General features: G+C 40.5%; 1 protein-coding gene across 1 annotated transcript in view; it reads left to right on the top strand.

Moving 5' to 3' along the window:
• Positions 1-15,456, top strand: part of ECPAS (Ecm29 proteasome adaptor and scaffold) — a 2,158,898-nt gene that overhangs the window by 1,512,276 nt on the left and 631,166 nt on the right. The window contains exon 36 of the mRNA XM_044061033.1: positions 11,749-11,814. Coding sequence (XP_043916968.1) covers positions 11,749-11,814 — 66 coding nt within the window. The remainder of the gene's footprint in view (positions 1-11,748; positions 11,815-15,456) is intronic.

Here is a 15,456-nt window from a genome sequence, read left to right as displayed (position 1 = left end):
TATGTCTACCAAACCTCTTTCACTTCTAACTCAAATGCTACTAATTATTACCATATCTTACCTAACCTATCTCACCCAACCTCTCAGTGCAAATCACCCACCCCCATTTCATACAACTACCCCAATCTCCATGATGCACACATATTCCTCAACCTGCATATCACCCAGTCTCTACCCCTTCAATAATAGTATGCTCTTCACCTACAAACTCTTACCTAACCCCAAAAACTCTACGCACATCTATATTAGTCACATCCCCATAAAGCTTACACCCCATAGATTACATACCAAGCAACTCAAATACCTCTTCTGCCATCTCATCTCTATCCTTCTCTCCGGTGACATTCACCCAAACCCTGGCCCTTCTCGCCCACACATCTCAACCTCCCAATCCCATCCTCCTCTCACAACTGGTAAACCCCTCTGTTTCTCAGCTCTAAATGCTCAGAGCATATGCAACAAAATTCCTAACCTCCATGCCTGGCTTCTCCATAACCAACTCGATATTCTGGCCATCTCAGAAACCTGGCTCAAACGCCATATAAAGGACTCTGAACTAACACCACCCAACTACTCCATAATTAGGAAAGATAGAACACATAAAAAAAGAGGGGAAGTTGCTCTCTTCTACTCATCATCCCACTTAGTTACCCCCTGTATCAAACCTATTCCCAAATTTGGCAAGGCAGAACCAATTCCAGCCCTACTTCATATAAACAAACATAAACTTGTATGCATAGTCTCCCTTTATGTCCCTCCTGGAGACATTATCTCCACCTTTGAAGATATTCTCTCCTGGTTTTCTAACAACATCACTAATGAAACTATAATCCTGGGGGATTTTAATATTAACTGGTCAACAATGAAATCTCCTACAAACTCACTTAATATAAACTTGTACAACTTCGCTCAGCTTACTAACTCAGCAACTATGCCTTCCAAGAACTTTCTTACTGGAAGCACCCTGGACTGGATTCTAGTTTCTCATCCACATTACATCTCTGATAGTGGCACTCTGCCCGACCCATTAGGTGACAACTTTCCCACTTTTGCCCACCGTCTTCCCTCCTCCATACAACTAACTCATACCTACACCTTTACTCTGTCTAAAAAACTTTAATCCTAGTGAATCCTAGCGCATTCTCAAAGGCACTAAAAAAATTAACTGGAACTCACTAAAAACCCTTCCCTTAGAAAATGCTGTTACCTACTTTAACTCAACTTTCCTCAACTTGCTTGACTCCTTTGCCCCTCTGAAAACAAAATGCATAAGAAGCAATCCTGTACCTTGGCTAACCAAAAATACCTTACTAGCCATGCGATTCCGGGATAAAGCCAAAAATAAAACTATCACCACCCTTAATAAATTTAAAACACTTTGTAACAAAGTAAAAAAAACTTATAAACTTATTATCTCAGACCGCAAAGCCTACTTCTCAACACTTCAAACCAACCATAACACCAACCCCAAAAAATTCTTGCAGGGAATCTCTATTTCTCAGCCCTCACAAAAAAGAAAACCCCTGTCCTGATCCAGATGCCTCTGACTTGGACGTAGCCACCCAATCTAACACTTTCTTTATCGATTCCCCTTATTTCCACCTATCCCTCCCTCCCCTAGCATCTCCTGCTCCCAACCTCCTCCTTTCTCCTTCAACCCCATCCCTACAGTCACCATAAAAAAATTCTAGTAACATTGAAACCCAGCTCCAGTGCCCCTGATGATATACCCTCATGTTTCTTAAAAGTTGCTGCAGAAGGCATAGCTCTTCTCATCTGCATTCTTATAAATCGATCTGTTGCTGTATGTCAAGTTCCCCAGCTCTGGAAAAAGGCCTTTATTATTCCACTCCATAAAGGTGGTAATAACAATAATATCAGAAACTTTCGACCTATTACTATCTTATCCCCCATTTCTAAACGTCTCGAAAAATGCATCCATCTACAACTTCTACCCTCCCTCATAAACAACCAACTTCTAACCCCTACTCAACATGGTTTCAGACCCAGCTACAGCACTACCACAGCTCTCCTCTCCTTCCTAGAAACTGTTAATAAGGCCCATGATACTGGCCACATCATGTCCACTCTCCTCCTTGACCTGTCTAAGGCATTCAACACTATCTCTCATAACCTTTTTTTCACTAAACTCTCCAAACTAAATCTATCCCACTCATCTATTAACTGGTTTACCAGTTACCTCTCAAACAGGCAACAAGCAGTCAGATGGGAAAAAAGCCACCTCCCCTTTTCTCAGTACTCCCACAGGTGTCCCCCAAGGTTCAATTTTAAGCCCCCTTCTATTCAATATATTCATAAACGATTTCTACCAAGCCATTCCAAATGCGAACCTTGTCCAGTATCCAATGCGAACCTTGTCCAATATCCTGACGATTCAACAATAATCTGCTCTGCGTCTTCTATACCCACCCTAGCGAAATTAACCCAAGATGCCTTCTCCTCCACTGAGCAATGGATGATGGACAACCATCTAGCACTCAAAGCGACTAAAACTAAACTTGTGATATTTCCTGCTTCCAAAACCACCACCCTAGATAAAACCTCGTTCTCAGTTACCAGTCAAAATAATACTCCTCCTGAAATATTCTCTAATGCTAAACTACTAGGAGTCCTGATCGATGACAAGCTAAAGTTTGATAAATAACCATCTACAACTAAATATAAAAAAAAAACCACAAAAAAATAGGTTTGCTTTCCCGCCACAACCGTTACATCTCTCCCTCCACTAGGGTCACCCTCGCCAACACTTACCTTATCCCATCCCTCCTATACGGTGCCTCTGTCCTTACTAACCTGCAATCCTCCCTCAAAACTAAACTCTCTTCTTGCTATAATTAAATAACAAAATTTGCAACCGGCCATAGATCCATTTCCCATTACTCCACTGCCCTACACCAGCTGAACTGGCTTGAGCCATCCAATTACCTCATCTATATTCAACTTGTCCAAGCACACAGACTTATTTTCACCCCTCCCCTCTCTGTCCCTCTCTTGCCACCACCTTTGAAATGCACCAACCAAATAGACTTTTGAGATCTAATTCCCAAAATCTAATTGAACTGCATAAACCTACCCGTCTACCAGGCAAACGTCAAATGTCCTTCTCTCTAGCACACCATTGGAATTCCCTCCCACCTCTCATCCACACCACCAAGCAGCCTCTCTTCATTCAAAACCTTACTTCATTATGGGAATACTCTTGCTCCCACCCCACATAATCTTCCTACACTATAGCTCCTCTCTATAAGCTATAATTCACAATAGCCTCCCATTGTTTTGTGCCCCTAATAAAACTCTAGGAATTAGCATAACTCCTAGAATAGTACATTTCAGTAGCCTAGAAATTAACTGCATGAATTAGCATAACTGTTAAAAAAAATTAGACTATTTCTTTTATTGTATTGTGCTAATATGTTAAACTGTTAAAGACTTTGTAAATATTACTCTTATTGCATTGTACTAATATGATTTTTCTATTTGTTTAATTTTGCTTCATTTGTGCACATTACATTTCTCTAATAACTTACTGTTATGTTAAATCTGTAATTTGTAATTTTCTGGAGCTTTTCTCCTCAGGACTCCATTGAAAACGGGCTCCTTGTGGCCCAGTGGACTATCCTGGCAAACAAACTATAAATAAATAAATAAATAATTTCCTTCTCTGGATATAGTTCCTGGTCAAGATCCTTAAGCAATTTTGCCTTACATAACCGTTTCCTGTGAGTGCCAAGTCTTAGTTTAAAAGTGGCTCTTTCAACTTCCTGCTGCTTTAGTTTTACCACTGAAGATTAGAAGCTGATTATGTTTTAGCAAAATCTATTCCCTGTACCTTTATTTTTTTAAAGTTAATTTTTATGAAATATAATTCTGTTGCTGTCTTTTAACACTGTGTAAATCCAGCTTTTCTACTTGAATCAGGTAAGCTATAATTCCTTGACCCTGCTATTCATCATTCCTTCATTCTATGCTGCCTTGTATATCTTGCAACTCTTTTCTTTAAAAAGGATTGTATGCTTTTCCCAACTTTTTCATGTAACTTCAATTTGTTGACTCAGAATATCTGCCATTATTTCCTTAACCCACGTACTAATTTGTATATTGGGCACTAAATAGATTCGAAAACCTCCAGTGCTTTACACTGTTCACCGTGCTCCATTTGCAATTAATTGTATAGCTGCATGGTCCAAAAATGTTAAGGTGCCACCTGAATCTCTTCAATTCGGTGAACGTGCTAAGCATATGTATATGTCCTGGTTATTCTAGACCATCTCCTATATCCTGGTAAATAATATGCAAGTCCCTAATCATTTTGTTGACTGTCAAATATGCTTAAACCCATTGAGAAAGCCTGTCTTTTAAGCTTAGCTTACTTTAATAACAGCACTTCAAGAAATGTGTTTTTGTCCTAGTAATTTTAATAACATGGAGTGTAGGTCACTTCTGTATCCCTAGTAGCTGTAAATGTTGTAGTGACCTTCATACTTTCTTTAAATTTACTTTTTCTGTTGAACTTTCTAGTTAATCTGTTGCCTTAGATGCAAATCCATCTTGGAGAGATATTTTAAAGAGGATAGCTCTCCAGTGATCACTGCTGCATCTGCCATATTTTCAGGATATTACATACCAGAAGCGAATATGGGTTATTTCTTACAAAATATAATATCATACATAGAACTAGAAATAATAGAATATCACATATTAAAAGTATTTGCAAATCTTTTCTTAAACAGTTCAGACATTTATAATACAATGTTGTTATCCTAACTTGTCTTATAATACCCCACCAGCTAATTGATAACCCCACAAGAAGTGATAATGTCTTGAACTTGAGTAACCACTGCAGCATCCCTACAGTATCATCCTCCCTGGTAAGATCCTAGGGTCAAACAAAAAATCTTCTCCAAAGCTGATTACAACCTCCTGAGGGATGGTATAAACAGCTTCACAATTCCCCCCCCCTCTGTAGGAACTGGCACCAATGTCCAAAACTACACCAAAGTACTATACGAGCATTTATATAGATGCATGGAATCAGGAGTACCCGGCACGACAAATTCATCCTCTGCAAGGAAGAGTAAACTTGTTTGGTGGACATCTGCAATAAATAAACTCTATAACAAAAGGAAAAAAAATTGCTGTCAAGGAGCAGGTGCCCAATTGGAAGCAATCTCTCCTTAGCTTGAACAAGCAAATAAGAGCACTAGTGAAATCCTCCAAAACAAACTTAGAGTCCAAATTGGCCACTTCTACTAGAGACTATTATAAGGCCTTCTTCACATATGTCCGCAGTCTCAAAGGAAGCACTCCGATCTGCTGAGAACTGGTGGTCAAGGACACGACATATACAATGCCATAGATGTAGCCAGCCTGCTGGCTGACCGATTCAGTGAAAACTTCACCCCTCTGTCCCCCCATTAGTAAATCAGGACATCCCCAGTACCTGCCCCCCTCCCCCTATCTCTAGGGAACAGGTCATCACTGCCCTCTCAAAGGCAAAAAATACAGCCTCCATGGGACCCGATAACATCCCAGGCTGCATCCTCCATGAACTCAGGCAGGAACTTGCAGCACCATTAGGCACCCTATTCAACCAAAGACTGAGTACCAGCTTCATCACAGCTGAGTGGAAGTCAACCACTGTCATCCCTTTGCACAAAGGTGAAGCGTCTACCGATCCAGGAAGTTATAGATCCATTAGCCTAACTAGCCTGATCTGCAAGGCCATAGACTGGATTATCATGAACCTCATTAACAAGGACATTGGCAACCTTCAAACACTCAATCCCACACAGTTTGGTTTCATCAAGGGGAGGTCACGTCTGTTAAATTTGGTTGACTTCTTTGAGACAGTCACCAAAGCCATGGACGAAGGGAAGACGGTGCACACCGCCTACCTTGACCTGGCCAAAGCTTTCGACACTATTCCCCACTTGGGCATAATAGATAAACTCTCTCAATTAGGTATCAATCCATATGTTACCAGATGGGTAGCAAGCTGGCTCAGTGATACAACACACAGAGTCAAATCAGGGGACGCCACCACAAGCAGTAGACCCGTAATGAGCGGTGTACCCCAGGGATTGGTCTTGGGGTCTCTGTTATTTGGGTTATACTTTTCTGAGGTGCAGGCCAAAACCAGTGGGCTATGGCTAACCAAGTTTGCAGATGACTGCAAGCTGGGTGCTGTCATCAATTCCCCCTAGTGATGTGGACATCCTCCAAGAGGGTCTCACCCAAACACATGACTGGTGCCAGAGACACGGCCTAAAGCTGAATACCAAAAAATGCATCATCATCCCCTTTGGGGAGGGTGATGTCCCCACAAATGATCACATTAATAACACTGTCCTAAGCACGCAATCAGTTATGAGGGATTTGGGCACCCGGGTTGATGGCATCCTTACTTTTGACCACCATGTTGCTTCCGTTATACAGAAAGCTTTCTACATGGCCCACCTCATAAGTAAGGGTATCTCATCCAGGGATAAGGAGGTCATAACATCTCTATATTCTTCCGTTATAAGGCCTGTTATTGAGTACAACACCCTTTTGAGCATGTACCTCGCAAAGCACATGCAGCAGCTGGAGAGACCCACAGAGGTTCCTCACCAGGAGAATCCAGGGCCTCAAACATCTTCCCTACACAAAGAGGCTGAAAGCCCTGTCCCTCTACTCAGTTTCATGCAGACTCCTCAGAGGAGACCTCTGAGTGGCATACAAAGCAATCTCAGACCCTGCCTTGATGGGACTGCTGTATATACGCAATTCAAGCTCCACTCGAGTAACCCACACATGCAACCTCAACCTGGTCTGTGACATCAATAGGACTTGTTGGCGGGACAGATTTGTGTCCCAGAGACTCTGTCTCCACGTCAAGCAGAGTACGTCATTATCCCTTTTTAAGCACAACATGGATAACTGGATGGGAAACAGAAAATACATCCCTGGGATTCCACCTGTATCCTTGCTGGACAGTGGGGCATCAGGTGCCGACTTATCTAAACATGGGCTAAATAAACTCTTGGCTAGGCTTATAAGGGCCTCAGGCCCAATAGCCTAGTAACTTCCTATGATCCCATTTTGTATTTTCTATAGTATGTATAACAGTTCCATCACATTCTTCCAGAAAATGTCTTTTTTATGCAAACATTCATTGTAGCTTATTATTTCTTTTAGGTGTTCTAATTCTAAGATTAGCCCCATTGGACTTTTTTTCTCACTTAAAAATGGCTTCCATGTCTTCTACTTACCACATGTGTACATGTTTTCCTGAAATCATTGGGTCTGTGTCATAAGATCAAAAGCTCAAAAGACTGAAAACCCAAATATCTGAAACTCAAAATATCGAACATGGGAATTTGCCCCTTCTCCACTGTTGTGCAATCTCGGAGTTGGTAAGTATAATTAGCAGGGAGTGGGGGGTGCAGAGGGGCTTGCCCCCCCTGCATTAAAAGTGGTTTTGATATTTTAAGTTTTAGATATTTCAGTTTTCAGTCTTTTGAACTTTCGATCATGTGGCATAGATCCAAAAGATTATATATAATCTGACCTTTAATTGATAATCTCCTTGGCACCTTTGTCTGTAATGGACATAGGCAGCCTATAAATGATTCATCTCCCAGGCCCCTTTGTTTAAGTGTTTCATCTCTCAAGTGCCCGCGTACACTTATCAAGGGTACCAGAGCAGCATTTATTTTTCATGACAAAAGTTTCTCCTCCTAAACTTTCCCATTTGGGTTTATAAAACCAAATTTGTTTTTTTTTTGTTCCTTTTCATACTGCAAATGCAATTTCTTATTTTCTTGCACAACACAGTAAAATCCCAACATTTTCTTATTTCCATCATATCCCTGCCTATATTTCACATCTGAATCAGCTTCTCATATTTTTTCTTAAGTTAACAGACACCCTAATGAAGATTTTCTTGTCTTACATTGATATTGAAAAAACATATGAAAAATAAAAGGGATTGTACTCTCTGGCTACTTCCGTCCTTGGTATCTGTGTGCAGTACTCCTTTTGAATCTGGTCACCATGTATCACAGTCATATCATCATCTTGCTTTTTTCCATTTTGACTCGTGGTTGTAGTGTCAAATTGGGTCACCTTAGTGCCTTTCTCCTACCTTCTTCGGTTATGCATGCCACTCACAGGTGTTGTCTTACACAATCTATCCATCGCTTTGCTGAATGCCGTTGTCTGCTCTTGACTTCTTCCTTTCTGTCCCAACTCTGCATTACCAAATCTTCATCTGGTTTTCCTGCACATGTGACTAAACCACAATAGTCCCTTCTCTTGGACTTTATCTATGATTGGGTCAGCTTTGGCTGTGGCTATGATGTCATCATTTCTTCATCTGTTCCACAGTGTACATCCTGCGGCTCGTGTCTGGTATTTCATCTGCATCACTTTAAACTTCCTCAGATGTTCTGACTTCACTTCCAGTGTTTCTGTGTTATATATAAGCACTTATCATACCACTGTTTTGTACACCTTACTTTTCAGCTTCTCAGCAATTTTCCATCACACATTACTACTTGTACTTTCTGCTAGTTGGCTGCAGCACCTGTTTCTAACTTTAACCTCCACATTCAGATTCCTTTTCCCTAAACAGCACCTTACTGATGCCTGAAGCTTGTAACATGTTCCACTGTTTTCCCTTTTATCTCAGTTTTCAACTTCTTCTAGTTCCCCCATTTACTGCCATAACCACTGACTTGTCTGTACTCAGTTTCTTCCTTTATATCACCAGTTTTGTATTTCAGTCACTTTCATTTGCTGAAGGTCCTTTTCCAAACCTTTGTTGCAGTACGGTATTTTTTCCATGAAGAACCTTTGTTCATCTGTTCCCTCTGATCTATTTGCTGATGTAATCCATGTCCAGTATGAACAGTGAAGACTCAGAACTAAACCCTGATGCCCACCCATACCCGCTGGGAAACCCCTATATGAGTCTGCACATTTTTAGTATTTGTCTCACTGAATTATTGAACATTAATCCTACCAGTATTTCTGTGACATCAAAGCATTGCAGGACTGCCAAAATCAGCTTTCTTTTAACCTTTTCATATGCTTCCTCCAAGTCAAGGAATGCCTAGTTGGATTATTTTCTCATCTCCAGCTTTTTCTGTACAGTCTTTCTCACTGCAGACATTGGATTGAAAGTACTTTACCCTGATACATCTACATTGCTCATCTCTCATCCTTCTTTTATAGTGGCAAATGGTTAAGATCTTTGCCTCACAGACACAGGATAGGCTTTGTACCTGACCAGTGGTTATTGTCTGTGTTAAGCTTGTATGCTCTCTCCAAGTGTCTATGGGCTTCCTCCTAAAACATGCTGATAGTTCTCACCCCAAGTATGGAATATTCCAGCTTGAAACCCTCCCAGCTGAATTTGTAGGTCTGCCAACAGCATATACTTAAAATGATCAAAGAAGTGGGCAGCAGCACAAGACTTTAGGTGTTGTGTTTCAAGGAAAGCATCCTGCAGACCAGCTGCTGTATGCTTCTTTTGTGGTGCGCAGTGTTCTTAAGACAGAAGAACATGGACCACAGGCTGCATGCCATTTCAGGCCTAGCCACTTGGCAGTGTAAAACTTCACTTTAGGCGATTTGGTCATTTCAGCTAATGTATCCTTATCTAAACAGCAGTAAAAATAAATAAATAAATAAATTAAAATTCACTTACTTGGTTTTATAATGTTCTGGTATTAAATAGGCACTTCTAAATACTTAGTTTCCTCCAGCACTGTCATTCATATCCATAATCTTCTCCACACTGTCCCTAAAGCATTCATTAATAGTTTATAATTTCCATTTTCCAGTTCTGTAAGCTCCTTTAACAGTAATAACCCAGTTCATCTAATCCAGGCACGTTGTCCTTGTTAGCCATCTTTAATACCTTTACTTATTCAGCAGTGATGTCCTTATCTGTCCTTGTTAATCCAATAAAATCTTGCCAGCTTGTCTCTGAGGTATTTCCTATCCTTCAATCTGAATGCTTTTTATAGAGAAATATAACAGCTTTCAGTTTTCTCTAAACATCCATCATTCAGCTTCATCTTTACACAACATCTTTTCCATTTTCTGCTACTTTGTTCACTTGTACAGTACTTGCAAAATAGATGCCTCTTCCTTTCTGCCGCCACATACGTCTACCTCCCTTGCCAAACATTTTATTAGCTTTGAAAATCAACTTCATCCTTTTTACTGTTTAGTCAAGCTTCTGTATTTTTCTTTCCTGTACCATACTGTCCTTACTTTCTGCTTATATTTTGTCACTGTTCTCAGTTCACCATCATTCTGTTCATTTTACAGAGGACTGGAGTATGTTTAATGATTGTAATCTGTTGTTGTACTGTCCTACCTCTTTTAACTTTTTATTAATTTACTTTAGATTATCTGGACCTGTGTGCACTGCACCTTACCATCCACCCGCATTACTCATACCATTGTTTTATCTAACATAAGTACATTATTTTGTCCAACTTCTGTTTTGAATCTTCTTATTCCCAACAAGAAAATCTACTTTTGTTTTCAAATTACTGGTAAGTTAAATTTGGTCACTTAACCCATGTACTTTTAGTGCTTTTTCCACAGTCAAAAAATTCCAGATCTAATGTCCATCCATATCTTCCTTCTTTTGGGCTATTCTTTTTTATCACATAAATTACTGTTCAGGTTAACCCAAAGTAAATTGTTTTTCCATTACAAACATAGTCTGACTTTTTCTGACAATTCAAACCACTTTTGTTAGTGCGTAACAATTAATAATTCTACATTTCTTTGCCCTGTTTCTGTGGCATAGTGTGATAAAGCTCTGATTATGACACAGACATCACAAGCTTGATTAGTAGCTGGGATGCTGAAAGAACCTGGGAATGCAGAACTTGGCTTGTGCATCTCACCCATACTGGAGAGATGGAGACTGATCCCGGTCGATTTATTGGTCCATGCAGATGGGGGCTTCATGACAGTAGCACCAGGGAGTATGGGCTTGGTGTTGGCAGCCCTCATGTGTGTGCAGGTGTGTGCACATATAGTGGGAGGGCATAAAATGCCCTCATGGTAATGTGGATGCACATGCCAGCTGCTAGTGGTTGAGATTAAGTGCAGGTGTACCCACATCCAGTGATAGGATGGTGTCCCAGTTATGCTGAGTTTGTATGTCTTGTGCTCATTGTACTGGGAGCACTTTAGCTCCCCATGACCCTGCACTGGATTAAATGGTAGTCAGAAAATGAATGAAAATATCGTATGTATTGTTACTCAGATCAACATCAGAAGCTGAAATCAGAAGAAAAAATGGAAAATCCCAAGGATAATCAAGCAAGCAAAAGAAGAAAAATCTGTTATATCAAATCCCTAATGCACATGTCCCCATGTTGTTTGCTATGGCCTTTTATTCCCTTAATTATAACATAATAAACTCTAGTTATAACTAAAGGATCTTTGTCAGCTGTATAAAGACACTGTACGTCCATAAAGGTGGTTACAGCTATCACCAATGGAATGGGCAGAACGGAAGAAAGAGAAGTATAAAACAGCCCTCTGACTTCCACATTTGTGCTAAGTAGACACAACTGTACTTTTCAAAATGTATATATTTAAAACTTTTAATGTCATACTTTAGTGAGCTTACCTGCTTGAATTTAAAGTGTCTAACGTTTGGAGGTTGAATGTTATATCAGTGTTTTATGTCATTGATTGTCTTAATTCTTGCAGGCTGCAATGGACACTGTCAGGCTAAGCTCTGCTAAATCTTCACCTATGATGGAAACAGTCAGTATGGTAAGTAGTGGATGTGTATATAGTACATACATGTATAGAAATATGTATGCGCATGTATATATGTGTGTGTATGTATATATATATATATATATAATATATATGTGTGTGTGTGTGTATATATATATATATATATATATATATATATATATATATATATATATATATATATATATATGAAGCAATAAAACTAGTTATACACACAAGGTGAGCTTGTTTTTATAGTTATCTGTATAGGTGTAAATCTGACATCTACTCAGAATTCTGTATTTTTTCTTCAGTAAAATCTTATTTTCAGGGATATATTAATGTTGTGCTAATGAACACCTTGACATAATTCTCCCATTGTGTGTGTGTGTGTGTGTGTGTGTGTGCTCATCCTCAAGCCTGCCATTCCGTTATTACTGCTCACAAAATTTGTATTTTATTCTTTGCTTTTGTTGGTAAAGTCCTGCTGGTATGCCTCTCAGATTACTAACCAAGTGCTGTTTAGCATTACCTTTACTGTCCTAGGAAAAAGTCTGACTTTGATACCTCTTGTTAGTTATCAGAGAAGATTGACACAGAAGGTGAGAAGAGTTATAAACCTTCTTTGCAGAAATGGTAGCAGTCAAAAACTCTTATAAGTTGGATGGTCTACCTTGTAGCTGCATGCATATATCAGGGCACTGCCACAAGTATAGATGCTTTGAAGCCAGGTCCTGGTCAAAACATTCCTTTTCAAGGTAAGCCCCAGTGTCCAGTTGTTAAATAAACCCTTAAGATGTGGTGAACTTTAGCTTTTCTCTGGATGATTTGGCTTGAGCCTTCTGCTGCTCAGCCCTGACTTGATGATTGGTCCCTTGATTCACATAGGTGTGTACTAGGCTAATGGCCCTGGATCCTTTACAAGCCTAGCCCATAAGATTACCCTGGCATCGTGCCACCCAACCTTAGTTCCCAGTGCCTCTGTCGAGTAGAGCCACTAGATTGATCCCCGGAGTGAATTTTCTATTTCCCATCCACTCATCAAGATTTCTGTTGAAGAGAGCCAGTGAGGTGCTCTGCTTGACATGTATGAGAAGTCTATTCCATAGCATGGGCAGTCTGTGGGTTATGAACCTGTCCCTCCAGCTTGTTCTGTTGTTTGTGGTAATGAGGTTGAGGTCTCTGGAGCATGTAGTACTGAGGGACTGGGATTTCCTTAGATGTAGCATTTCTAACAGAGCTGATTCAGACATGGCTTTGTAAGTCAAGCAGAGATTGCCTGTAAGTAGGCGATATGAGACAGAGAATAGTTGGAGTTTTTTGAGTTTGTCCATATAGGACAAGTGTTTAAGGCTTAAGATCCTCTTTGTGAGGTATTTTTGTGGCCTCTCCAGTTGTTGTAGGTGTCTAGTGAGGTACATGCCAAATGGGGCATTGTACTCAGTGATTGGCCTAACGAGGGAAGAGTAGAGGGAGACAATGACCGCTTTCTTCCTGGATGCAAAACCCTTAGTAATGAGATGTGCCACATATTGAACTTTACCCAAGACTGGGGACTCCTCTATGGGAACCAGCAAAAGAACCATATGAGCCAGTAGACTCTAGTGCAGAAGTGTCTGTCTGGTTATTCCACACTGGTGCTTGTGCTTCAGAGCCTAGACATTGTACAGATAGTTGGTATGGAATATGAGTTTGAGACAGATGTAGAAACACCATTAGTGATTTAAGGTTGAATATCACAGCACCCTCATTACAATCTTCTCTCAATATCATGATGTGTTTGGCTAATGTGTGTTCCAGTGTTGTTTTTTCATCCATTTATGTCTATTATCAGATTGTCACTGTCTTGCACACACACACACACACACACACACCTCTGAGCAGTGTGGTAAAGCTGCTCCTTGCACATGGTCATACAGTGATTCAGATGATCTCAATGCCAATGCTTCAAAAACAGAGTTTGACATTATCAGCATTCCAACCCACATCTCCTTCAGATGACCCCTTCTTTGGAGGTGCCCTCAAACTGAGAGGTATTAGCTTAGACTGGCCACTAATACGTATGCCCTCCCCGTAAGAATGTACCATGTAGGGTTTCCTGAGGAAGAAGCCTGAAGATTTGTGCATGTCCCTTCCTTAGAACTTATTTTTAGAGATGCTGTCAGAGTAACCTGGAAGCAACACAATTATACTCTGTTGATCCCAAAAGTACACCCCACTGCTGACTTCTTTGAGATCATTTGTCTCCAGTATATGTCAGGGTAGCTTACTACACATCCCATTCTTGATGCCTTTGTGATCTTTTCTGACTAGCATAACTCACAGAAACCACAACATTTTGTCTCCTTATCACCAGAAAAGGAGCTCAGTGCTTTGGATGTGTGTCTGGCATGGTAGTCTTCTCCTGTACTACTGTGGGGCTTAGGATTCTCAGGTATATTCTGAACTTTCCCAATTCCAGGAGTACATGGTAAGGAAGTCACTGGATAATCTAAAAATCCTCACCAAGTCTGAACCCAACTAGGATCTTCATGAGATCTTGTCCACTGCATCTGTGGTAGGATACCTTGGGTCCCAATGAAATTTTGATGTAATGATGCTTTGAATAGATTTGCAGACCTTGATGCATGATGACATAGCAAAACCTGTCCTCCTTCATGGCAGAGCTCAGGAATAAAAACTTGGCTGCCCATTTTTAAGGGACATGGTGTTAATTTGTTCTGTCCAAAACCTCTTCAGTGACCTTTGAATAGCCTCACTTCTGTAGAGTAGCCTGGAAGTAGTTTTACCCCCTTCTTGCCACTTCCACCTTTTTCATCTGTTAGTCTTAGTCATTACCAGAAGAGAAAAAAATCCTCATTGTCAACCAAGGAAGACCATCAGGCATCATGCACTGTTTCATCCTCTGGTACTGGGGAAGTTTCCTAGGTTGTTGACTCCTTCAGAAAGCCAGAAGTGTTCATAACTGAGGAGGCAGTGTTTTCCCCATCATAGAGAACCAGAAAAGGGTCAGTATGTGTTAGACATGGCCTTCTTTGGAAAAGTTCTAAAATGTCGAGGTCTTGTCCCAGGATTGGCTTTCTGTAGGATCAGCCTGTTTCAGTGTTGGCCTCAGGGCCAACCCAGACTCTACTGCTCAAAGGGGCCATAAAGGCTGTCCTACTATGGAAGAGAGAGGAATATAATTTTTATTTGTCTGAAAGGGGATGGACAAGTTTTTTCCCATTATGGACCTCGGTGACTTCAGTTTCCACACAGCATATATTAAATTCTGGATGAGCACCCTGCAAATTATGCTTATGGTCCTTCAGGTAGCCTGGATGGTATTCCACTGTTCCTGGACACAACAGATGACATTTTTGCACATCAGTACCAGTAGCCAAAAAAAGAGATTCTTTTCATTGTGGGTGAGCATCATCTCCTTTATATAATATTGCCGTTTTGGATTTTTTAAACAGCATTAGTTTTCCCCAAGGTGTTGGCCTTGGTGGCTAAAGTCTTTTAGTGAAAGGGTCTTCCAGTGTTCCCATATCTGTATGACTGGCTCCTGTTGCTACCATCTAGGCCCTCCTTGGAGGCAGTCTGTGGGTGCTGCCATGGAGGCAGTCCCTAGATATCGCCATACATTAGAGGTTTTCCTCCATAAATCCAACTCAGAGGAGGTCCTTCATTGTGGCG

The sequence above is a fragment of the Protopterus annectens genome, chromosome 2.part0 (genome assembly GCF_019279795.1).
Source record: "Protopterus annectens isolate FY-2018-M chromosome 2.part0, PAN1.0, whole genome shotgun sequence".
In the NCBI taxonomy this organism is placed as follows: Eukaryota; Metazoa; Chordata; order Ceratodontiformes; family Protopteridae; genus Protopterus; species Protopterus annectens.
The sequence above is the reverse complement of the archived record's forward strand: the minus strand, read 5'-3'. Positions and strand labels throughout refer to the sequence as shown.